The sequence below is a fragment of the Nuphar pumila genome, chromosome 2, assembly GCF_984573655.1.
Source record: "Nuphar pumila chromosome 2, dmNupPumi1.hap1.1, whole genome shotgun sequence".
Taxonomy (NCBI): domain Eukaryota; kingdom Viridiplantae; phylum Streptophyta; class Magnoliopsida; order Nymphaeales; family Nymphaeaceae; genus Nuphar; species Nuphar pumila.
Genome location: NC_143250.1, coordinates 79,177,873 through 79,204,708, shown reverse-complemented (window position 1 = coordinate 79,204,708; position 26,836 = coordinate 79,177,873). Strand labels below are relative to the sequence as shown.

General features: G+C 33.5%; 1 protein-coding gene across 2 annotated transcripts in view; it reads left to right on the top strand.

Moving 5' to 3' along the window:
* The first annotated feature begins 22,945 nt into the window (after window positions 1-22,945).
* Window positions 22,946-26,836, top strand: part of LOC149845801 (VAMP-like protein YKT61) — a 47,592-nt gene continuing 43,701 nt past the window's right edge. The window contains exon 1 of one of the 2 annotated variants that reach the window (XM_089996016.1): window positions 22,946-23,226. In XM_089996016.1, the coding sequence (XP_089852142.1) occupies window positions 23,040-23,226 (187 nt within the window). In that variant the 5' untranslated portion in view covers window positions 22,946-23,039. The remainder of the gene's footprint in view (window positions 23,227-26,836) is intronic. The other variant, XM_089996015.1, reaches the window with a different exon arrangement.

Here is a 26,836-nt window from a genome sequence, read left to right as displayed (position 1 = left end):
TTTTAAATCTTTTCACCTTATTTTTCTCATATTTTTAAGTAAATCTCTTGATCATTACAGTGAAAAATTGCCAACCTGATTCTCGAATTTCTATTTCATCATCTCTCTTTCTTTCAGAAAATTTCTAATCTAAAACCATTCATTTATTCAGCCCAAGAGAAAGCATTGGCATTGTGATATGGTTTAGACAAGGTCTGAGAAGAAGACAGTTCCACCCCAGTATAGCAGTGCAAAAGAAATGAATTCCCCCAGATCATCCAGGGGACATGGTCGAAAAGTGAAAGACGATATCGATCCGACCATGTATAAACTATTTTAGAAGATGATGACAAAGATGATATCAGAACAGGCAGGGGCAAGTCCAAGGAAGGTATCTTCCACGAGCAGAACCAGAGGGAAGCCCATAAAAAAGCATGCCAGAATTAGCAAAAAGAAAATTCAGTAAGACAACGCATTTGAAAAGACAGATTCAACAAAAGAAGATTCAAAGGAAGAGCAACCCACATTTTTCCAAAACCCTCTTCATCAGTCTAAGAAAACCATTGAGGAGCCTGAGTCAGTAAACAAACCCAAGTTTCAGATCCCGATGGAAGATCCAATCCAGCTGCAATTGAAAAAGATGGCCCGCATGGTCCAAGAGTTGCATACTTGGGACAAAGGCAAAAGAGTCTACACCAACGAGGATTTCTATAATGACCTCAAAGGGGATGACAGTTTGGAAGACCTACCTCATAAATTCATTAAGTTTCATGGAACTGGTAATCCAAAATCCCATTTGGCCATGTTCTTCAGAGAGTGCATTCGGTTCAAAATGGATAACAAGGCCCTATTCATACGCTTTCCGCGCAATCTGGAAGATACAACAACAAAATGGTATGCCGAGCATATCAATCCTGTAAAGTTACGAGAATTTGACAAAGTTGTCAACTTGTTTATCGAGCGGTTTCTCTTTAACACCGAAGCTCTACCCAAATTAAATCATCTCTACAACTTCAGGCAAAAGAAAAATGAAAAGGCCGAAGACTTTATTCACAGGTGGAGATCCATATGCAATCGGATGAGGGATCTGATATCAGAAAAGCATGCATTGTGAGTGATCCTGAATAATTTCTCCCAACCTCTAAGGGGCCTGATATCTACTTTCCCAGTGCGATTCTTTGTCCAATTGATAGAACGAGTCCAATGACTCGAAATGGGGATAGAAAACAGCATATATAAGAGCCTCATGCTCTAAAAAAGCAGCCCATACGTTAAGGAAAAAGCGCAAGCTAGTTGCACAACAAACAACACCGGCCAAAACAACAACAATAACATGAAAGGAAAAAGAGATAATGCCCTCAAGCAAGACAACAAGCCCGTTGGCTCCCATCAAAAGCCGAATGCTTGAGAAAAGATAAAGCGCGATGAATGGGGTTTTGACAGCAAGTTCATTCCTCTAGGTTAGCCCCTCGAAAAGGTCCTTGAGTATATGTTGAGCTGGGAAATGGTTAAACTCTCGAGAATTGCTTATCCTCCAACCACCCTAGGGAAATGTAAAGATCATTTATGCAAGTTCCACTGAGCTATGAGACACGATACTGAATGATGCTTCATCTTCAAAAATATTGTTCAAGACTGCATTAATAAAAACCTCCTCGTAGAAGAAGAGGATAAACCAGTCATCACATCAACACCTTAAGAGCATCAATGCCAATGTTTTCTCGCTTTCTTTTTTTGTCTTCTTTCCTTATAAGGATGTCGTAGTCCTAATTTCTTCTTCTTAGTTGGTCATCCTCTAGTAATAGCCATCAATAAAATATCAATTTTCTTCGTATGTTTGCTATCCAATATTTCTTTTATTTGCTATACTGGGGCATCTTTTATTATGAAACTTTGTTTTCACTCTAACATCTTGTGTACATGCAAGTCCAAAATCTTTTATCATCAATCTCTATTAATTTTCAGCAAAATTTTGTTCTTAGAAATCCTAACATCATTCATGAGAGCGTTTGGATTATTTATAGGAATTTTGTCCAAAATCGTGAATTTTTTAAAAAATTTGCAAAACTTCCATCATGATCGTTGAGAGCTTTTCAAAGCAACGATCTTTTTCAAAATCATAAGTTGAGTATTTTTTCATTAAAAGTTAATTTTTACCAATCCATTTTAAGATCAATTCCTAGATTTGTCTTCTTTTTCCAAAACTGGTTTTGAGTCAGTCATTTCAAATCAACCCTCCTCTTGATCTTCTTTTACAAAACTGGTTTCAAACCGGTCATTTCAAATCAACCTTTACGTTGATCTTCATTTCTTCAAAACTGGTCTTGAATCGGTCATTTCAAATCAACCCTTGTGTTGATCTTTTTTTTTTCAAAACTGGTTTCGAATCGCTCATTTCAAATCAACCTTCGTGTCGATCTTCTATTTTCAAAACTAGTTTTGAACCAGTTATTTTAAATCAAGCCTCGTGTTGATCTTTTGTTCTTCAAAACTAGTTTCAACCCGGTTATTTCAAATCAACCCTCGTGTCGATCTTCTTTTTTCAAAACTGGTTTCAAACCGATTATTTCAAATCAACCCTCATGTTGATCTTCTTTCCTCAAAATTGGTTTCGAATCGCTTATTTCAAATCAACTCGCATGTTGATCTTCTTTTTCCAAAACAGGTTTGAAACCGATCATTTCATATCAACCCTCGTGTTGACCTTCTTTTTTCAAATCTGGTTTTGAACAAATCATTTTCAATCAACCCTCATGTTGACCTTCTGGTTTTGAACCAGTCATTTCAAATCAACCCTCGTGTTGATCTTTTTTTTCAAAATTGGTTTTGAACCGGTCAATTCAAATCAACCCTCATGTTGATATTCTTTTCTTCAAAACTGGTTTTGAACTCATTATTTCTAATCAACCCTCGTGTTGATCTTCTTTTCTTCAAAACTGATTTCAAACCCGTTATTTCAAATCAACCCTTATGTTGATCTTCTTTTTCTAAAATTGGTTTCAAACCAGTTATTTCAAATCAACCCTTATGTTGATCTTCTTTTCTTCAAAACTAGTTTCAAATTGCTTATTTCAAATCAATCATCGTGTTGATCTTCTTTCTTCAAAATTGATTTTGAATCGGTTATTTCAAATCAACCCTCGTATTGATCTTTTTTTTCCAAAACTCGTTTCGAACCAGTCATTTCAAATCAACCCTCATGTTGACCTTCTTTTTCCAAAACTGGTTTCGAAGTGGTCATTTCAAATCAACCCTCATGTTAAGCTTCTAGTTTCGAACCGGTCATTTCAAATCAACCCTCGTGTTGATGTTTTTTTTTTCAAAACTAGTTTTGAACCGGTTATTTCAAATCAACCCTCGTGTTGATCTTCTATTATAAACACTATTTTTAAACCGATCATTTTAAATCAACCCTCGTGTTGATAATTTTTTCAAAATCAGCCTTTGGGTTGATCCCTTCTGTCAAAAAGTTATATTTTACCGGTTTCTTTCAAAATCAATCTTTGGGTTGATCTTCTTCTCAAAATTAAAATTTTGTTGGTTTTCAAACTGAACATTATGATTTTACTTCAAAGATTCCACAGCAGGCAGGATCAAACAAAATCTTTCATCAATAATTCTTCATTAATTTTCATCAATCTCTTTTTTCTATTCCCATTGAGGATAAGGGATAATCCTTAGATCATTCATAGAAGTAACGTGGTTCTCTATAATGGTTCATTCAAATTGTGAATCTTCTTGAGCCCAAAATTTTCACAAAATTATCATCACAATCATCAAAAATCCCTAGAGCTCCAATATTTTACCAAATTTAGTTTACATCTCAGAAACCAGTTTTCGAACTCACCATTTTCAAGATTTTTTATCATGGATCAACTCATTTTCTAAAACCAGTCCCAACACTGGTGATTTTTAAAATCTTTGATCTTAAATCAAATCCGTATTCTAAAAATCCAATCCTCACACTGACGATTTTCAAAATTTTGATGTTCAGATTGAATGTTATCCTTTGGAAAAGCAAGTTCTCACTCAAACTTTCCCTCAAAACGAGTTCCGTCTCGGATGATCTTCCAAAAATGAGTTCCGACTAGGTCATTATTTTAAAATGAGTTTTGACTCAGACATTGTTTTAAAAATGAGTTCTGACTCAGACATTATTTCAAAAATGAGTTTCGACTCAGACATTGTTTCAAAAAGGAGTTTGATTTCAGACATTGTTTCAAAAACGAGTTCTGACTTGGATATTGTTTAAAAAATGAGTTTCAACTCAAACATTGTTTCAAAAATGAGTTTTGATTCAAACATTGTTTCAAAAATGAGTTTCAACTTGGACATTATTTCAAAAATTAGTTCTGACTCGGACATTGATTCAAAAATGAGTTTTGACTCAGACGTTCCCTCAAAACGAGTTACAACTCGAATGATCTTCCAAAAATAAGTTCTGACTCAAACATTGTTTCAAAATGTGTTTCAACTCAAACATTGTTTCAAAAATGAGTTCTGACTCAGACATTGTTTCAAAAACAAGTTCTGACTCAAACATTCTTTCAAAAATCCAAACTTCCAATTTCCACTTTTTTCTTCAAAATCTAGCTTTTTGGTTGGTTGACTATTTCAAACATCCAATCCTTAAAACTGATTTCATCCTCAAGATTGTGGTTCTTATGTTGGATCCCTATGGAACCGATAGTTCATAGGTTGGACCCCTACTGAACCAATATAATTCTTAGGTTGAATCACTATGGAACTAATTTTTTGCAACCAAACCTTCAGGTTACAATCTTTGTCAATACAAATTTTTCATAACCGAACCCTCAATTTACAATTTTTTCAATCCAATCATTTTCCAACCTTCGGGTTACAATTTTATCAACGTCAATCATTTTCCGACCTTTGGGTTGCAATTATATTATTTTCAAACCTTTGGATTAAATCTTTCTTCCAAACCCAACTTTCGAGTAGGTTCTTTCAAACCCAGTTTAGCGCTGGTCCATCCAAACCCAGTTTAGCACCGGTCCTTCCAAACTCAGTTTAGCGTTGGTATTAGTAAACCCAGTTTAGCACTGGTCCTGCCAAACCCAGTTTAGCGCTGGTTCTTCTAAACCTAATTTAGCGCTGGTCCTATCAAACCTAGTTTAGCGTTGGTCCTTTCAAACCCAGTTTAGCACTGGTCCTTCCAAATCCTTCCAAACCCAGTTTAGCGCTGCTCCTTCCAAACTCAATTCAACGTTGGTTCTTCCAAACTCAATTCAACGTTGGTTCTTCCAAACCCAGTTTAGCACTGGTCCATCCCAAACCCAATCTTCGTAATGATCAAACTTTCAAGGTCCAAACTTTAGCAATGGATCTATCAATTTGGCGTCATGTAATTCTTTCACTAAGGATTCTATGACATTTTGACGATTTGCTATTAAAACTATTTGTTGATTTCAAAATTTTGTTGCACAAGAGAATCACCTAAAATTACTTCTAGTATTTTTCTCAAAAGGGCAAAACTTTTGCGAAAAGAGCAAAATTCAATTCTTTTTACGTAGGTCAGCTGAAAGGATAACGGAAAAATCCTTGATATGACCACAAAGGAACATTTAATGATTTTGAAAAGCAAAAAATGAATTGATATTGATCAGAGTTATGACACATTTTTAAAGATGATTTTTTGACAATAAGGTAGTGGAGATATCCTGAGCGATAAAAAATTCACTCAATTTTCTTGAAAATGTAAGCATAATTAATTATCTGCAAAAGGAATCTCTCAATCATCACCAAGATAAAGGTTGATAGGCGAGTTAGACCCTCGGGGATAAAGAAGATTCAGATCATCTCCGAGTAGAAAGAGCATATGATGTATCCTTGCAGGGAAAGTTTAGACCATAACCATGTTAACGGCTGATGTGGTGAACCTCCTGACAAGCCCTAAAACATATTTGATTTATGTTATCGTTAAAAGATTTTCAATCAAAGAGACAATATCATCAATCTAATTCCTGGGGAGAAACAAAACTCGGATCACCTCTAAGTTGAAGGAGCGTGTGACGTACCCTGTCAGAGAAAATCAGAACATCCCTGAGATAAAGGATAATGTGATGAACTTCTGGCCAAACCCCAAGAAAGCTCAATTTCTATGTCTCAAAAAGAAGGCAAAAAGATCGTCATGGGAAATCCCCATATATCAAACTGTCGAGATTGCCAGGAATTATCGTTACTTATGTGAAATTCTTTCATCAATATTTTTTCATCATTTGCTTTTAGGAAACCGAGAATATTTCTTCTCTTTTCATATTAAGGAAATGGATAGCTTTCTTAAAGAAACCCAACAACAACTAATTTGAATTTGATTCTTGATTCTATGGAGCTAACCTCGTTGGAGGAAATACTTTCAATATTTGAATCAGATACAGTTTTATCTTGTTGGCAAAATTTTTTGGCTATCCTGACATGAAATAAGAACTTGAGTTTCTATTGATACATCATGGCGACTCTATTTATCCTTTTTGAGGACTAGATAACTGTAGTTTTCAAGATCCTTCTCTTCTGTTTGGTCTGAGCGCCTGAGCTCTCAGATCACACATTTTCCTGCTTTCCCCACTATCCCACCATAGACAGTTATTTTCAGGTTCAAGATCAAGACTGGTTATGCAAAAGGCAATTTCAAAAGCACATTTTAGTTTCAGTCATGAGACGCCCCATTCCAATTCCTTTTTCAAAGCTTTAGGGACCCCATTTTCTTTGCCTTTTGCAACCCCTTTCAGATTCTTTGTGCAAAATCCAAAAGTTCCATCATGGTTTCTTCGTTCGAGGTATGTTTTTCATCCCCGTTCAGGTAAGGGTTAAACCTGAGCTTTATCTAATGCAGTATTTTTCTTCCCTGTTCAGGTAAGGGTTAAAAACTAAGCTTCATCCCATGAGGTATATTTCATTCCCCGTTCAGGTAAGGGTTAAACCTGAGCCTCACTCCATAAGGTATTTTTCGTCCCATCAAGCTTAAGGGCTAAAACCTGAGTTTCTGCCAAAAAGTCACTTCAAAAGCTTATTTTGTCTCAATCACGAGACCTGCCTTCTATCAATTTCCCTTTTCCAAGCTTTAGGGAATTTTATTTTCTCACCTTTTACAACCTTACTTATTGAGGATTATTTTTACAATCAATTCCTTCATACCCAGTCAGATTTTTCTAACTGGAGCATTTGATTTTATTTTTAAATTTGGTGTATTTTTCTTTCCCACTAAGCTCGACTTTCAACCTGCTTAGCAACAAAAAGGGGCATCTGTAAACACCCCAAAATTTTCAGGTCCATTTCGGACTTCTCCTTTCACAGATGTCAAACCTTTGCAAGGCAATGTCGAGTCTCACCCCTAGGTTTACCCGAGTCTGAGATCAGTTTACCCAGTTTTCGTCAATAAAATTCTCATTTTACCCCTGAGTCACCCTTAGTCGTTCATCTGTTAGACTTAGCCAAGCTCATTCTAAAATTTAGAAGAGTTAGAATATCAGTCATTTTCAGCTCCTTTGAGCTCACGATGAGCGAATCTTAATCATTTCAGATCATTTTAGCTAAATTAGCTCATTTCACCTTAAATGAGCCTATTTTTAGCTCAAATTTTACCCAGACTATATTTGAGTCAGCCAAATATAGTAGATCCTATCCCCAGAAGTCTAATCTAAGTTCATCAAAAGTTTGAATGGTCCAGTTCTAGTTCAAAGTCTCTTTTTATATACTCGGACCTTTGTTTTAACTCATTTGAGCTCAATTCAGTCCAAATTGAGCTAACTTTAGCTGGTTGAGCCAGTGTTCTAGCTTCGAATTTAGTTCATATGAGTATAACTGGATTCAGATTTAGTTTATTCTAACCCAGTCTAGTTCAAATTAGTTCAGACCAGTTTAGTACCTTGTTTATGCCCCTATAGAGCAAAAACTAAAAAAATCCTCGGAACATCATTTTCAATCATTTTTTAAGAGAGGCAAGCCCCAAATTTGGACTTGAATCAATTTTTTTATTTGATAATTCATCAATACTCGAGATACAATCCTTTTCAATTGGGATAGTGAATCTAATGCTGGATCTGATGTCTAATTTTCACCCCAGACCTGGATTTTGCATCTGATTCATTCTATAATACATATCCAGAGTCCAATTTATTTATTTAACCTGGAATATCCCTCCGTATATCTAGGATCCAATTAAATTATTTCAGATCCATTTCAGTCTGGATCCACCTTCTGATCCGTTTAGAAGGTTAATTGAATCAATTTCTGAACTTAGATTAATCTAACATCTGAGATTCAATTCCACTCTTTGGATTCTGATTCTGATCCAAGTTCCAATTCTATTTTCTGAGCTGGATCCAAGTTCCAAAATAAAAAATCCTAATTTTTATTATGAATTTAAGGCTTTTCTATTTTCAATTCTTCAAAAATCCATATTTAGGGTTAGATTTCCATTTCGAACCAATTTCCATCAAATTGAGATCAAGAATCAATTTTTTTCAAAACTTTGCACCCATATCCTTCTCAAATTTCAATTTTTATTCCAAATTTCAAAATCAATTATCGAATTTCAAATTCGAATCCATCATTTTACAAAAAACTTTTGAAAAATACCCTGGATCCCGTTCAAAATTCAGTTTAGATTTCAAAATATCAAAATGGACCCAGATCCAATTTCAAAATCCAATTTTTATTCAAAATCAATTTGGGGATTTCAAAATTAAAATCAAAATCTAATTTTTATCCCCAATTTCAAAAATAATCATTGAATTTCAGAATTCAAAAATAATATTTTTGCAAAAAATCTTAAAATTCAATCTGGATCCGGTTTTTGCCCAAATTGGATTTCATAAATCAAAATTGGATTTTTAATTCAATTATTTCTAAATTCCTCTTTTCATTTCTCATATTTTATTTCCCTTTTAATATTAATTTCAAAATCAAAGAGAAAAAACATTGTTTTTCAAAAAAAGGGCGTCACTTGGGATTTTAAAAAATAAACCAAAGTTGTTTTTAAAATCCACTTTTAAAGCCCCTTTTACTTTTAAAAACACACATGGGCATCACTTGCATGGTAATGCCATGTGTCAAAGTTTTGCCAAACTTCCCCTTTTACCCATTTGAGAATTTTCAAGAAGACCCACATGGGCACCCACTTGCAAAAGGGGTGTCATGTGCATTTTTTAACAAATTGCGTTTTTTGCCGATTTGCAAAAAGAAAAAATACCCACATGGGGTTGGCACCAACTTTGAGAAAATATCTTAAATTTTGATGCCCAAAATGCCCCCATTTCAAGTTATAAACAGACCCCTTGGGGTCTCACCTTTCACAAGTTAATATTTTGAGAAATTGAGAGAATAAAAAAGAATTCTCGCTTTCTCCTCTCTCTCTCCCCTTCCTTCCTCCTTGGGATTGGTGCCAAATAGGGAGAAGAAGACCCTCTTTTCAGCCAAAGGTAAGTCCCTCTTCCCCCTTTTTTGATTTTTAATTTCTTTTTCTCTTTCTTTTCTTTTGTAAATTTTTTTTTTATGAGACCTTTTTCTTTCTTTTCTTGATTTCTTTTAATTTCAATGTAGATCTATCTTAGTTACATGTTAATTTCCATTTTATGCTTTTGATCAATTTAATTTGATATTTACTTTCTGCATTTTCATTCTAGCCATTTGGAATTGGGATTTGATCTTCAATAGATTAAATCCCATATTCAATTGGCTAAATAAATTTCAATTTATGCCCCAATGCTTTCAATTTTATTCTTAGATATTTTGATTGTGTTTTTGCATCATTTTAATCATCTTCCATGATTTGAAATGATAGATCTCATGTTTGATCCTTGGATCAATTCATTAATGAGATTTTATTCTACTCAATCATGTTTAGATGTCATTTTCAATTCTGGACCATATTTTATCTTATCAATTTGCATATAATTAGATATTATTTTGGTCTAATTTTTTTACTACATCTCCATACATATGTTTTATGAATATTCACCAAAAATTAGATCATTCTGAGTTATTTTGATTCCTCAAAAAAATTGGGATTCAAACCCTATCACTTGGTCTCGTCCAAATTTGACCCAAAATTAGACCAACTTGTTGGAGTAATTTCTCCCTAACCAGAAATGATTTCTCAAATCTATAAAATCGGGAGTCTCCAACATTGAGTCTAATTTGTCCATGTAAATTTGCATCCATTTATATGATATTTTCATGCCCAATTTTGGTTAAAAACCACAACCCTGTTATATTGTGTTACTTTTAGGGTCTGATTTTTTGCCCATTTTGTCATAATCATATCTCCCTAATGGGAGATTATTTTTAAGATCTTCAAAAAGGATTTTCTTCATATAAATGTCTGATTTATATCTATAAAATTGTATTCATTTCAATAAAGTACTTCTATTTCTTTTATATTTTAAGTTGAAACCCTATCTTTTTGCACTCCCAGGCATTGCTCATGCCCAAAATCAACTTGTTGCATTCATATCTTCCTAATGGAAGATCATTTTTTAGATTTGTAAAAAGAAATTTTTTCCTTAGAATGTCTAGTTTATGCATGCCAATTTTTATAAACTTTTATCAACTTCTCGTCTGTGATTTAGATCAAAAACCAAAACCATGTTGATTTTTTTTCAGAGGCTTTTGCAGATTTTTTGTCAATTTGATTGGATTGGATCTCCCCAATGAGATAGCATTTTCTAGATCTGTAGAATGGATATTTCTCTTTTGCATGTTTATTTTATGTTTCTAAATTTTCAACAATTTCTATAAAGTTTTCATATCTGATTCTCATAAAAAATCAGAACCATATCATTTTGCTTTATTAAGCATTTATTAAATTTTATTTCAACTTGTATACATGTGTCCTTTCTAATGAAAATTCATTTTTGAAATATGTAATTTTTTACGGTCATTTGATCCTTCATTCATTGCATTTTCCAAAACTGATTTTATAAAAGGTATTACTTTGTTAAAATGAAGTTAAATTAGGCATTTTAACAACTTTAAATTCAATTCTCAAATACAATTTATTAATTTCATGAACTGGAAATACTTTTTTCAATTTATAATGCCTTAACTTGATTTTATACAAATTTTAGAGTTTATTTGCCTTTATTTCAATCATTTTCAATGTATTTTCAATAGAACCTCATTTCCAAGGTTAAATTCATTTTGAATTCAAATTTTAAAATGAAATTACACATTTTAAGCCCCAATTTCAAAAATATAAAACTCCAAAAACATCATTTTGAAATACTTTTGCAAAGGCCATACACCATTTGCAATTCTTTTTATTTTTCTTTCTTTATTTTTTGATGCATAAAAGGCTAACTTTGGATTTTCTTTAATTTTTCAATAATTGAAGAAAATTCATAAATGCCTACATTTCTAATATGCTTGCTCATTTTGAAGGATTTTCTTTATATTTTATTTTATTTCCATTTATTATAATTAATACAAGGTCGTAATAATTCCATTAATAAAAATTTATTTTATGCTTAGTTTAGAATGGATGAGCATATTAGTTTATTTTTTAATTTCATTTTAACTTGTTGCATTCTTTTTCTATTTTTCTTACATACACGAATGACACATGCAACATTTAATAAAGAATAAATAAAACTAAGTAAAGTTTATATTTACGTCCCTAATCAGAATATGAATAATACTTAGAGTTATTATTTTTTATTAAATAAAAATTTGACCTACACTTTTAGGTCGTTTTAGAAAATCACCAGCTCTTTCATAACTAATTCTCTTTTCTTTTTTATTTAAATTAAAATAAAGATTAATTCAAATTATATTTGTGTCCCTAGTCATGAATATATTAAAAATTAATCTTGTTTTAATTCTATAAAGGCAAAAAATACTTTCTTTCTTTTTCTTTATTAGAATTTTAATAAAGATTAATTTAAAATATATATGTGACCCTAGTAATTAATATATGAAAGTTAATCTTGTTTTAATTCTATAAAGTATAAAATTTTCCTTAAAATTCAAATGATTTTTCAAAAGAATAGCATATTCATTATTTAAGATAGAATTACATCATTTTTCTTTAATTTTTCAAGTTATTTTCAAATTTTCAAGTGCTTTTTGAAATGATTTTAAAAAAATAATGTTCATTTCTAAATTCAAAGTCATTTTCAATTTGCAATACCAAATTCAAAGCTATTTTTCAATTTCATTTTCAATTTCATTCAATTTTAAATCCTATTTCAAATTTCAATTTTTATTCTCCTTTTCCATTTTTAAAATTCCAATTTTAATTTAACTTCTCACTTCAATTCCAAATATTAATTTCAATTTCCTATTCAAATTTAAAATTTTTATTTTTATTTTAATCAATTTCAACTTTCCATTTTTGAATTTTTTAAATTTCAACTTTGAATTTCATTTCAATTTATCAATTTCAAATTTTCTATTTCTTTCAAATTCCAATTTTGGGAATTTATTTTCATTTCAAATTTGAATATCAATTTAAAATTTTTCATTTTTAAATTCCAAATCTTAAATTTTGAATTTCATTTCAATTCCCAATTTTGAATCCAAATTAAATTTCAAATTTCAATTTGTATTTCCAATTCTCGATTCCAATCTCATTTCCAATAATTCAATTTCAATTTTAAATTTCAAAATTAATTTTTATACTCAATTATATTTTTAATTTCAGATTTCGATTCTTCAATTTCAAATTCAAAGATTAATTTTAATTCTAAGTTCTGATTTTCAAATTCAATTTTAAATTCGAAATTCAATGTCGAAATTCGATTTCTAAGTTCAATTCTCAATTAAAAAATCAACTCCAATTTTAATTTTCAATCAATTCACATTTCAAAGTTCTTAAATTTGAATTCAATTTCAAAACCTTCAATTTCATTTTTGCCATTTTCATAATTTAAACGTCGAATTTTATTTCAAAATCGAATTCAAATTTTAAAATCAAATTCAATTTAACTTCAAGTTTTAATTCAAAATCAAATCCAACTTTAAACTTTTCAATTCAAACTCAAATTGATTTCAGTTTTAAAGTTCAGATTCAATTTCAAGTTCGACTTTCCACTTCATTTGTAATTTCAAAAACTTTCAATTTTGATTTCTAAATAAATTTCAAGTTGTAATTCTGAAATAATTCTAAGTGATTTAGATTGATTTCTAAATCATTTTAAGTCATTTACAATTAAACTTTTGCAAATATATCTTCAAAATCCATTTCAAAATCACTTGAAAAATCCAAATTTCTGACATATCTTGAAAAGCATACATATTTTGCAAGTTCAAATTCATAGTACAAGCCTAATTCAATGTGCGTTTAGGATTTAGAATAATTCTTTTGGCAAAGCAAAGGCATAAATTCGATCATTGGTTCAATTACCTCTGGTAAAGGCGCTTGGAACGGTTGAACCTCATATCGACGAGTGAGCCCTGTCTCTCTATTTTTTCGTATTTTCTAAAAAAATAAAAGCGAGTATTTTTTCAAAAGGTCAAGTGGACCTTGCGAGAGCTTTTCTCTTTCCCTAAAAAGAAAAAAGGAAAAATTGTGCAACGATCACAGTTTTGGCGACCATGGTGGGACTCATCTCTGTCTGATCGAATTTATGCCTTCGCCATGTTTAAATTTTTTTAAGTCATTATTCCATAAATGTCAGCTTCATTTTCATGCAAACCTTAGGACTCTAGACTATGACCCAGTTGACATAATGCATATAGGATTAAGTATGGTTTGGTAGGACCAAATTGAAGAGATTTTATTTATGTTCACTTAGACTTAGGTTTAATACAACTCTCCTCAATCAAGGGATTGAATGCGTACAATGTATGCCAGTATGTGCTTCTTTATGATTTTCAAAATTCTATCTCTTTAGGACTTTGCATTAAAGACATCTGATTTCTTGCATGTTGATCATGTTTCTAAAAATATCCCCTACCTATATTATCTCAGTCTTCACGTTGTTGGGCTTTCCATATGAATCGTAGTTAAGGAAAAAGCCTCACAACTAGGTCAGTTCTTTGGGCTAACAACCCACTGCCACGTACTAAGGGCCCTAGTCTAAAGTATATGACAAGCGCTCAAGGATGTTAGAAAACTATTACTATAGAACCAGGGATAATTTTTATGCGACATACTTCAAGCTTCGGCTTGGGTATATTGACATATCTTGATTGGATTCAAATGATCTAACCCTTAGAGTTAGGATCAGGGTCCTGCAATCATTTCAAAATTTGTGCATTTAGAGTCAGCCTTTAGGGAGTGTTGTTTTCACATTCTTGTTTGTAATACTTTATCATGATTCTGTGTTACTTGCTTATTTCTTATATTTCCTTACATTTTCTAGAATAAATTTCTCAAAACCCTAGACATTCTCTTTTAAAATTTCCTCTCTATTTTCAAAATCTAAGTGTATATTTTCTTCTTCTTTTCTTTCATTTCTTCAGATCAATTTTCTAAAAAAATCTAGAAATCCTTTTCTAAATTCTCCTTTGTTTTCCAAAACTCTAGGTGATTTTTCTTTCTTTTCTTCATTTCTTTTGGATCTCAAAAATTCAACCATCCTGCCTGCTATTTTTCTCAAAAATCGTGTATTTTTTTTCTCTATTTCCTTTTCTACTAGATTGTGATCCCTATATTTCGATTATGTTTTCAAATCTCTTCACCTTATTTTTCTCATGTTTTCCAGTAAATCTCTTAATCATTACAGTGAAAAATCGCCAACCTGATTCTCGAATATCTCCTTCACCATCTTTTTTATCATCTCTCTTTCTTTTAGAAAAAATCTAATCTAAAACTATTCCTTTATTCAGCCGAAGAGAAAGCATTGGCGTTGTGATATGGTTTAGACAAGGTCTGGGAAGAAGACAGTTCCACCCAAGTACAACTGTGCAGAAGAAATGAATTCCCCCAGATCATCTAGAGGACATGGTCAAAAGTGGAAGGCGATATCGATCCGGCTATGTACAAACTATTTCAGAAGATGATGACAAAGATGATATCGGAGCAGGCTGAGGCAGGTCCAACAAAGGTATCTTGCAAGAGCAAAATGAGATGGAAGCCCATAAAGAAGCATGTCAGAATTAGCAGAATGAAAATTCAGCAAAACAACTCTTTTGAAAAGACAAATTCAACAAAAGAAGATTCAAAGGAAGAGCAACCCACATTTTTTCAAAACCATCTTCATCAGTCTAAGAAAACCCTTGAGGAGCCTAAGTTAGTAAACAAACCCAAGTTTCAGATCCCGATGGAAGATCCAATTCAGCTGCAATTGAAAAAGATGACCCGCATTGTCCAAGATTTGCATACTCGGGACAAAGGCAAGAGAGTCTACACCAACGATGATTTCTATAATGGCTTCGAAGGGGATGACAGTTTGGAAGACCTTCCTCATAAATTCATTAAGTTTGATGAAACTGGTAATCAAAAATCTCATTTGGCCGAGTTCTTCACAGAGTGCAGTTGGTTCAAAATGGACAACAAGGCCCTATTCATATGCTTTCCGCGCAATTTGGAAGGCACAACAATAAAATGGTATGCAAAGCATATCAATCCCGTAGAGTTGCAAGAATTTGACAAAGTTGTCAATTTGTTCATCGAGCGGTTTCTCTTTAACACTGAAGCTCTACCCACACTAAACTATCTCTGCAACCTCAGGCAAAAAGAAAATGAAAAGGCCAAAGACTTTATTCACAGGTGGAGATCCACTTGCAATCGAATGAGGGATCCCATATTAGAAGGGCATGCATTGTCAATGATCCTGAATAATTTCTCCCAACCTCTGAGGGGCCTGATCTCTACTTTCTTGACGCAATTCTTTGTTGAATTGATAGAAGGAACTTAATGTCTCAAAATGGGGATAGAAAATGACATATATGAGAGTCTCGTGCTCTAAAAAAGCAACCCATATGTCAAGGGGAAAGCGCAAGCTACTTACACAACAAACGCCACCGGCCAAAACAACAACAATAGCATGAAAGGCAAAAGGGATAATGCCCTCAAGCACGACAACAAGCTCGCTGGCTCTCAGCAGAAGCCGAATGCCCGTGAAAAGATAAAGCGCGATAGATGGGTTATGATTGCAAGTTCACTCCTCTAGGTCAGCCCCTTGAAAAGGTCCTTGAATATACGTTGAGCAGGGAAATGGTTAAACTCCCAAGAATTGATGATCCTCCAGTCACCCAAGAAAAATGGAAAGATCATTTTGGTAAGTTCCATCGAGCTATGGGGCACAATACTGAATGATGCTTCATCCTAAAAAAGATTGTTCAAGACTGCATTGATAAAAACCTCATCGTAGAAGAAGAAGATGACAAACCAGCCAACACATCAGCACCTTAAGAGCAACAATACCAATGTTTTCTCGCTTTCTTCTTTTGTGTTCTTTACTTATAAGGACGTCATAGTCCTAATTTCTTTTTCTTAGTTGGTCATCCTCTTGTAAATATTTGAGTCATCAATAAAATATCAATTTTCTTCTTATCTTTGATATACAATATTTATTTCCTTTGCTATACTGGGGCATCTTTTATTATGAAACTCTGTTTTCACTCTAACGTCTTGTGTACAAGCAAGACCAAAATCTTTCATCCTCAATCTCTATTAATTTTCATCAAATTTTTGTTCTTTCCCCTTCAGAATAAGGGAAATCCTGACATCATTCATGAGAGCGATGGGATTACCTATAGAGGTTTGTCCAAAATCATGAATTTTTAAAAAAATTTGCAAACCCTCCATCATGATCATTGAGAGTATTTCAAAGCAACAGTCTTTTTCAAAATCATGAGTAGAGTATTTTTCATCAAAGTTAATTTTTACCAATCTATTTCAAGATCAATTCTTGGGTTTGATCTTCTTTTTCTAAAAGTGGTTTCAAACCGGTCGTTTCAAATCAACCCGCCTGTTGATCTTCTTTTACAAAACTGGTTTCGAACCAGCCATTTCAAATCAACCCTCATGTTGATCTTCTTTTCTTCAAAACTAGTTTTGAATTGGTTATTTCAAATCAACCCTCGTGTTGAACTTTTTTCTTTAAAATTGGTTTCAAACCGGTCATTTTAAATCAATCCTCGTGTTGATCTTCTTTTCTTTAAAACTGGTTTCGAACCAGTTATTTCAAATCAACCCTCGTATTGATCTTCTTTTTCCAAAACTGGTTTCAAATCGGTTATTTCAAATCAACCCTTATATTTATCTTCTTTCTTCAAAATTGGTTTCAAATCGGTTATTTCAAATCAACCCTCGTGTTGATCTTCTTTTTCCAAAACTGGTTTTAAATTGATCATTTCAAATCAACCCTCATGTTGACCTTCTTTTTCTAAAACTGGTTTCAAACCGGTCATTTCAAATCAACCCTCGTGTTGACCTTATGGTTTCAAACCAGTCATTTCAAATCAACCCTCGTGTTGATCTTTTTTTCAGAAATTGGTTTTGAACCAGTCATTTCAAATTAACCCTCATGTTGATATTATTTTCTTCAAAACTGGTTTCGAATCGGTTATTTCTAATCAACCCTCGTGTTGATCTTCTTTTCTTCAAAACTAGTTTCGAATCAGTTATTTCAAATCAACCTTTGTGTTGATCTTCTTTTTCCAAAACTGGTTTCTAACCAGTTATTTCAAATCAACCCTCATGTTGATCTTCTTTTCTTCAAAACTGGTTTCAAACCGGTTATTTCAAATCAACCCTCGTGTTGATCTTCTTTCTTCAAAACTGGTTTTGAACTGGTTATTTCAAATCAACCCTCGTATGATCTTCTTTTTCCAAAACTGGTTTCGAACTGGCCATTTCAAATCAACCCTCGTGTTGAGCTTCTTTTTTCAAAACTGGTTTCGAACCGGTCATTTCAAATCAACCCTCGTGTTAACCTTCTGTTTTCGAACCGGTCATTTCAAATCAACCCTCATGTTGATCTTCTTTTTTTTCCAAAGCTGGTTTCGAACCGGTCATTTCAAATCAACCCTCGTGTTGATCTTTTTTTATAAAAACTATTTTTGAACCGGTCATTTTGAACCAACCATCGTGTTGATCATTTTTTTAAAATCAACCCCTAGGTTGACTCATTATGTTAAAAAATTATATTTTATTGGTCTCTTTCAAAAGCAAAGGCATAAATTTGATCCTTGGTTCAATTACCGACGAGCGAGCGAGCAACCCCGTCTCTCCATTTTCCCGCATTTTCTAAAAAAACAAAGGTGAGTAATTTTTCAATATCTTTTCAAAAGGTTAGGTGGACCTTGCGAGAGTTTTTCTCTTTCCATAAAAAGGAAAAAGTTTTTTTTTTTTGCAACGATCACATAAACCGATATGGATAAGTCCTAAAAACACCTTTTTTAAACTTGTTTTCAATTTAGAAAACTCATTTTTGGTGAATCCATGTCATCACGTGATCATTGGAAAAATGGTTTGCAAAACTAGACTGGTTTTGGCTTCTAAAATGAAAAACGATTTAGGAAGGCTTAGATTTTAGTTATTTGTTAGAACTTGTTTGATTTTAATATGATTAAAGGTGATTATTAGATTAGATTAATGCCATACAAGTTTAAAAAATTCTAAAAATTCCACATGTGCCTAAATCTATGTTCGTTTATGCAAAATCGTTTTGAAAAAGGATTTGTCAAAATCGATTTAAGGTTTTGTATTTTATGATTTAGATAAATTAATATGAGTATGTTTAGTTAGTCTAGTTCATACTAGTATGGTTAATGAGCATGTTAGTGCATATGTAAACCATGATTTGATGATTGATTAGGTCCCATGTGATTAATGAAAAGATATAAGTTTATTTGAGTAACTCATAAATATAATGTGATTTTTTGATGATAGATGCTAATGTTTTAATGCAATTTAGTACAAATACGCTTAAATATGTGTTGTATAGTTCTATAAATATGTTTAATACAATTATAGTCCTGATTAATTGGATTTTAATATTATCCTTAATTTTGCCTAATGAGTGTCTTGAGTTTGAAATCTTTGATATTCAGTTCTCATTTTGACCTGATCACTTTTGGAAAAAAATAATATCTTTGAGAATACAAATTCATTAAATAAAAATACTAGAGTGTTTTACACATCCTGGGCTTGAATCTAGAGAATTGATTTGTCCCATTTAAGTTAGTTGTGAGGTTGAAATGTCTATTGCAACAAAGCATAGGTTTTTATGTCAGTAGGATTGTTTTGACCAGTGCTTTTGAAAGTTCTAGAAAGCTAATCAAAACTATTCAAAATAAAGTGTAAAAAAATTGAGTGAAAACTAACACATTAAAATATTTAATATAAAGGATTTTGTCAAAAAAAAAAGAGTAAATCCCAGAAAATTTCCCAATACAAGACAAATTTCGACAGTTGACAAAATCTGCCTTATATATTTTTTTAACTGGGCTCACTCTCAAAATTTTCATAATTTTGTTACAACTGATTTTGAAGTTTCGTTTTTTGGGTTGTGTTTCCATGTTAGTGCAACTCTAGTTAAATTTTAAGAGCTAAAATCAATTCGTATGATTTTTGATAGCTTTTTCAAAATCATTTTAGCGGATACCCAAACTACATAATTGTCATGTGTTAGTACCTAGTCATTTTTTAAATTATTCAACTTTATATATGTTGCTTAAAAGTTGATTGGTGGTCTGATATGCATGCTAACTGAATGATGAATTATGAATGTTAAGAATGTATGCGCCATATATAAGGATGTGCAATATGCATCTTGAGGCATGATCAATAAGAAACACATGAATGTAAATGTTAATTTTGAATGAAGCATAGACTCAATTGAATTATGTATGAAACCTTTATGTAAGCATATGTGCATATGATATGGTGCATGCATGATAATAATGAGCATAAACATGACTCATGAGTGAGCATGGGTTCGATGAGACTCATGGGTGTTTGTTAAGCACCAAAGAAAGAAAAGACAAAATCTAAATGCACATAATCACATAATTGTCTCAAGGAGGTCATACTCAATGTCACCGAGTGATAGTGTTTGAACTACGAGTAGTTTGAATGAGTTAAAACAACCTTGTGTTATAAAATATCTCCAAGAGGAGATTGGGCTAGTGAGCCCGTGTGATGAGAGCACTTGAAATTAATTCATGAGCCTAATATTAAATAACGCCTATAACCCATTCAAACTCATGACCACCTTAGAGAGAGTGGTGGTACACTCGATCGGTCGACCATTGTCGCTTTAGAGAGCTAGGCGTCTTTGTTGGTCCTCAGTCGCTGGTCATAGGGGCGAACTACCGTGTGACATAGGTGGTATGTCTTGAATCTCTTCATAGTAGGAATCGATTTAGTATGGACCACTGAAAGATTCTCTTAGTCACTGACTGCTCCAGTAGAAACTCCGAAGAGAGTTTATAGATTTTTCTAATCAACGAGGCTAATAAATTATATGGTATAATAAACACCATATTTGATTGGTTGAATCAGAGTTAAGAATCCAGAGTGTGTACCCTTCAGGGCTATAAACATAAGTATTGAATCACTGACATTATTTCAGTCTGTACATGATTATAAGATTTAAGATGTATTGTTTGTTTACATGAATTTATGCATTATAGAATATCTGTTATGAAATTTGACTGCAAGTATGGTTGATTATGAAAATGTAAATTATGTTTAAACTGATATGTTGCATTGCACAATTTAATCATTTATATGAAAATGTGCCAATGCTTATTTTTTGTATTTGAATTATTTATGTGTTTATGCAATTTGGTGTAACCTACTAGGGTTGTTAACTAATGCCCCTACTTTAACATTTTTCAGATAATGCATAGGATGGTGTGATGGTGGGTTGCTTAGTGACATCTGATGGATCATCATCATTCTTTTTTCCTGGAGAATCCAACTTTCTTTTGAAATATTTTTTATTAAGTTAGATTTTGATATTACATGTAAACTTTGAATTTAATTATGTATTGAATTGCATTAAATCTTTTAATTAAGTACTTTAAACCCAATATGTGTAATTGTGTTTTCATAATCTCCCCAAAGTTACATTGGTTTTCAATTCTATTATTCCATTGTATTTAAAAAAAAAATTCTTCAAAATTTTCTTGATGCAAAATTGGGTCATTACAATTTTGGTATCAGAGCCTAAGAAAGAACTTGATGATTTATGAACACCTCATAAACCACTCACCCAACCAACCCAAAACTAATCCAACCTCTCTTTCAAGCCCTTCTAGCCGGCTCCCATACTTTCACCTCTAGTCTTTCTTTAACCCAACGCCGCTCCCCATCCTTATTTCCCTTTAAATTTCCATCAATCATTAACATCCTAAATTGAATGTAACATTTGCATGCATGTGACCTGTTTTGTAAGAAAGGATACATGTAGTGTTATTGAAGCCACAAAACTATTGAGAATAAGTCACATTTTTTTCATATTTTTTTAGATTTTTTTTCAGGTCAAACGTTGTCTTTGGTAGAAAATTAGTTTTGAACATGTGATTGCGACAAGATTTTTAAGGGGCTTAAAAATCATAAGCCAACAATGCACTAAAATTTTATGACTAAAAAGTTTCAAAAATTTTAGATTGAAATAAGATGATCCAAAATTTGTTCCTTAGCAAACAAACCATGCTGTACACATCCACGTGGTCAAACCAGTCAATAAATCTCGAGCCTATGACTTTTAGCTCGATAATTTTTTTGACTTCAATAGCACCAAATACAACCACATACACACGTGTGCGTGTGAAAAATATTGGCTACCCTTGAGTGCAGGTAGGGATGCAAGCGGCTTGGATTTCGGATAAAAAATACATTGGAGAGTTGGAACGAATCGTATCCAGGACAGCCAAATTTTGCAAAACCCCCATCCTGAATCCAATCCGTTTGCAACCCACTTGAGTGTACCATATACTCCAGTAGAAAAACCAATTTCCTGTCATTCTCGTGAACTTTTTATTGATCAAGCCCTATGGATAACGATCTATAAAGTTTGTTTAGTAAAAAACATGCATTAGATCGCTCGATCGTATAACCAAAAATTTTGAAGGCTGCGAAATTCGAGGGTCCCAATTAGCCAATTTAACGGAAATACGAGTCTTTGCATGTGTAGTCGAGACAGAGAGAGATCAAATCCTATTCACAGCTGAGAGAAATTCCCCAGATCTATGATCCAGCTATCCAGGCCTTGTTGCGGTTTACTCAAGGTTGGATCTGGTCCGGCATCCAACCACTTAGTTGTGAAGACCCATCACCCACTTACCAACGGGAGCTCCGCTAGTCTGGCAGGAGCAGTTGGTGAATGTCACCTTGTGTTGGGACGTTGCAAGTTCGAATCTCAACGGTATAGTTGTATAATGGCAGGGTTCTGAGTCTTCTGACTGCCTAACCCCAGCTTTATCTGTCGAACAACAAAAAAAAAAGACCCATCACCCACTTTACTTCATTTATATAGACCACGTCTTCATTTTCATAATAGTGACGTGTCACAAAAGCAAAGGAAGAATAAAAGAAAAAGAAAAATTTATTTAGTGCCCAATATTATGCTCTTAATTTCAAAAGCAGGCCTATATTTCTGAGTTTTCGGGTATCAGCTTCTTTTTCAAAAGTTCAAAACCAACCCCAAAAAGCCTGCTTTTACAACCAATTTAGATTAAATCACAAGTCAAATTTAAATAACTTTCATAATCAAATGTTAAACATATTTACCTTTTTCTTTTTTATGAAGATGAATGTGTATTTTTCAATTTCAAAGAACGATACAGAAAAACCGAAAAAAAAAACCCACGTCTTCCGGGACGATGAATGTTTACTTGAGGTGCGTATTTGACAATCCAAAAGAAAACTACAGCCTATATCAGAAATTTTATAAAGTGAGACCCACTTTTAAGATCAAGACCAAAAGGTTGGCCTCCACAAGTAAATTTTAGAAAAAAAGAAAAAAAAGAAAAAGCCTCACCTTTTCCTCTTCGTTGATTCCCCTTCTGTCTCTCCTTCGCTCGTTCATTTGTAACTGCTATTCCGCGGTTCGGTGGTGTTTTCTCTGTGTCGTTCCGCGTGGTTATTAGCTCTTCGAAACCCCAGAGAGAGAGAGAGAGAGAGAGAGAGAGAGAGAGAGATGAAGGTGACGGCGTTGCTGGTGATGAAATGCGGTGGGGAGACGGCGGTGGTTCTGGCGAACGCGTCGGACGTCAGCCAGTTCGGTTTCTTCCAGAGGGCGAGCGCCAAGGAGTTCATCCTCTTCGTCGCCCGCACCGTCGCCAGCAGGACCCCTCCTGCCCAGCGCCAATCCGTCCAGCACGAAGGTCTTTCTTTCTCCCTTTTATCTTCTCTTTTCTTTCAAATTTCCTCATTCCGGTCCTTGATCATTTCGAACCTTTCTGATTGGAAAATTTTCCGGGGCTTCCATTCGCGATCTAATTTTCGCTTTCACTCCCAAACACGGGGGAAGGAAGGATAATATCTGAATTGAGGTCTGCTCAAGCCCGACGATCATTCTGGGGATTCTCGTCGGAGAAATCATTGTTGTGCTTGATGCTGCCGTGCCTGCGATTCTTGTGATCTCTGAAATAAACGACACACTGATGATTCTTTGAATCTTTGATCTATCAAGCGCTTTGGATTTTAATCCGACTGAGTGATTCTAGGATTTAATTTCTTTTGTGCACAAGTAGGATCTTTTGAGATCTCACATGGTTCAATTATCGGTATGGACGTTCTGTCATAGGCTGGTTGGCCTTTAGAATACTGTTGGCGTCGACGGTTCTCCTTCGCTGATTCTTGATATACTTCGTTGGCAATTTGGTCTATTTGGAAGTTTCGCAACTCCGTGCTTCTGCAAGTCGTAACTTGTAAAGATCTGGAAAAAATCAAAATTATACTGCTCATATTATTTCCTGCAAAACAAAGAAGCGCACTTGTATCATTTTCGATAGGGTTGCGTTGGCATATGGACAGCGTGTCTTTACAATTGATGAAAGATCAAAGATAGAAAGAAAACATGCATCATAATGTTGATCACATGGATCTTCAAACTTTTTTTTTGGACATGTTAACATTGTTCATGAGATTCATATCGTGTGGATATCTCCGCCCTTATATCCTTGTTTGTATGATCATGGAACCAAGGTCCAATTAGTATTAGTATGTGTACTTTGCATGGTTTTGATTAATGAGAATGATCGACTTCCTGATATATTGCAATTCTTTTATGGCATCTAAGATAGTGATTGGGATTTCTTCCTGTTTGCTTCTTCGTTTTTCTTTTTCTCAGGGGTTCATCACTTAGAAAAGAAGTGGATAATTCTGTCATTGATTGCAAGTCTGGATTTTTTTGTTTCTTTTTTATTTATTTCACACAATTCACACAAGCATCAATTTGATGATTCCTCAAAATTCTAGAAGGGTATTGATATGTTCATATTCCAAAAAAAAGTTTTCTGCTGAGGTGTTTGGAAACCAGAGGGTAGCAAAAAAAAAAGAGGGCAGCAAACATTATGTGTGTTGGTGCTACAGTCAATTGTACCTGAAATCTCGTTATCTCACAATCATAGTTGTTTTGACTCAATCTAACCTCATAGGTTTCAGTGGAAATTGACTCTTGGATGTTTTTTCAACAAAAAACATGTTTTTCTGAGTCATAAAAAGTTGGTGTATCTAGAGCTGTCAATTTTTTGCATTGTTGGAAAACCCAATACGCATGGTGGATTATGGTGATCCAAAAGGCATATATATATATATATATATATATATATATATATATATATATATATATAGTGATTCATGCTCTGCTAAATGTCCAAAAGAGTACACATATGTGATCTAACTGATAGATCTGAATTCTATTGTCCCAGGTTGGACTGTTGTCTCTTAGGAAAATTGTTGTTAATTGGTTATCTGTTATTGGTTTTTCTGTTGCATTCATTTCCTTGGGAAATGATCAAGCTAAACCTAAACTGTGTGACAACAAAGGACCATGTTTCAAACTTTGTAAAGTTGATATCTCTTTTTGTGAGTCCTTTTCTTTCAGGTGATCTTGTTGTTGTCAAGGCATTTTTGGGGATATTTATATGGAGATGTTTAATACTCCTATATCTGACATGCACACATTGTCCTTTAGTTGGAGATCTTTTACTAATCTTTACTTTATGTGCATCATATCTTATATTTTCAGGACAATTCATTTTTATTACCCTGCTTTGGAGCGTTTTCAGAAGAACTTTCCACAATAACTCTTTTAGCTGTATCCTGAAGTTATATTCTGGTAATCTTGATCAACAGTTTTTAAGGTCCTGGTGGTCTTTCTTTTACTATGAGACAAAGTGGAAGACAGATAGCTTCTTAGTGGGTAGGGGTTTGTATGATTGAAACAAGGAATGAAATAGGAAGCCAAGAGTCCTTGGAAGGTCTCGATCTTTGAATATACCATAGAATAAAGATTCTTGAGGACTAGTGACAGAGTTTTTGGTCTTAAATATTGTCTTAGAGTGCTAAGGAGTTGCTTATGGAGTGAGAAACATATGCGAGTACCTTATCCCATAAATCTGTTGTAGAGAGTGGTTTTGTTTTGTGAATGCTTATGTGAGATTAATATGATGGGGTCAAGAATTCCAGTAAGTGGTACTAGAGCCAAGCAAGATTCTGACTAGACCAACATAAAAAGTCGAAATTCTCCTCATCTTCAAGATTGTAACTATGATTTATAAACCAAACACAAGTTTTCATCAAAGCTCTTTGTTACATGGCGAAAGATGTAACAAAGACAAAAGAACTGTATATTTTTATTGTTTTCACCATCGAGGAGTTCATTGTTGCAATGGTGCGGGCATTGAGAACAAATAGATTTCTGAAATTATCATTTCTATCTAAGAAAGACCGACATGTTTGGTATTAAGTAAGAAAAGACCTCTTGTAGGAAGGCTGGCTAGATATTTCTAGCCTAAGGTTGAACTATTGAAAAATTAGTAAGTGACAGTACCATGCTATTAATCTAATGCAAAACCTAAAAGCAACACAACAATATGATTCTTGACTTCCCATTTCAATTCAACCACTTTGGGCATGGAAACTCCTAGTGTTCAAAAACCATGGCCTTCAAATTTTGACTTCTATTTTTAAGCTCTCTATGGTATGCAGATACAGATACAACATTTTTATGAAGCTTTCCATCACAGCTAGTATATAATGCGATACTATGTGGGAGTAAAAATGGAGTCTCCGTGACCTGGGTTGCATTACATTTAACCCACCTCTCAATTTACCTTTCTCTGGGTTCCCTTGGAAGAGTTCTCTGTATAACATTCTATGCAACTCCATTAGTCATGCAAGGTTGAGAAAGATGGTGGGAATTTCTGAGTTTATACTGTTATGAATTATGAGGAAATGTTGGAAATCATGTGAATTATAAGTGGGTGATCACTGATCAGTATCCTGGTTTTGTGATAATAAATAGGAAGTTATGTAGTTATCTGTTTTCTGGGAGTGGGAACCTAATTAAAATTTTTTTGAATGCCAAGTTATTGCTTACAGGAATCTGCGACTGTCGGGTTACCACATGCTTTTCCTTTGGAAGGGATTAGTATGGAGAAACTATGATCTTTCCATTTAATGGAAAGGGCTCCAATTAGAAGAATTAATGTGTGATGAAACTGTGCTTTTAGTTGGTGGTGGTTATTAGTAAGGATAAAATCTGGTTGGTGAGGGATTTAAGGGGTGGATCATAGTCCTCCAATGTGCCTTGGCTGATTATTCATGGAGACGATTGTTTGCTTTAGGGAAATTATTGCCAAAGTTTTTTGAGCATTTGCTGGATTCAGTTACACTCCAAGTGTGTAAGGGTGGAAAGATCAGATGTTGGAAGAACCTGTGGGTAATTTTGCGGATAGTAGTGCAAGTCTGCTTGGTGGAATACCTGAC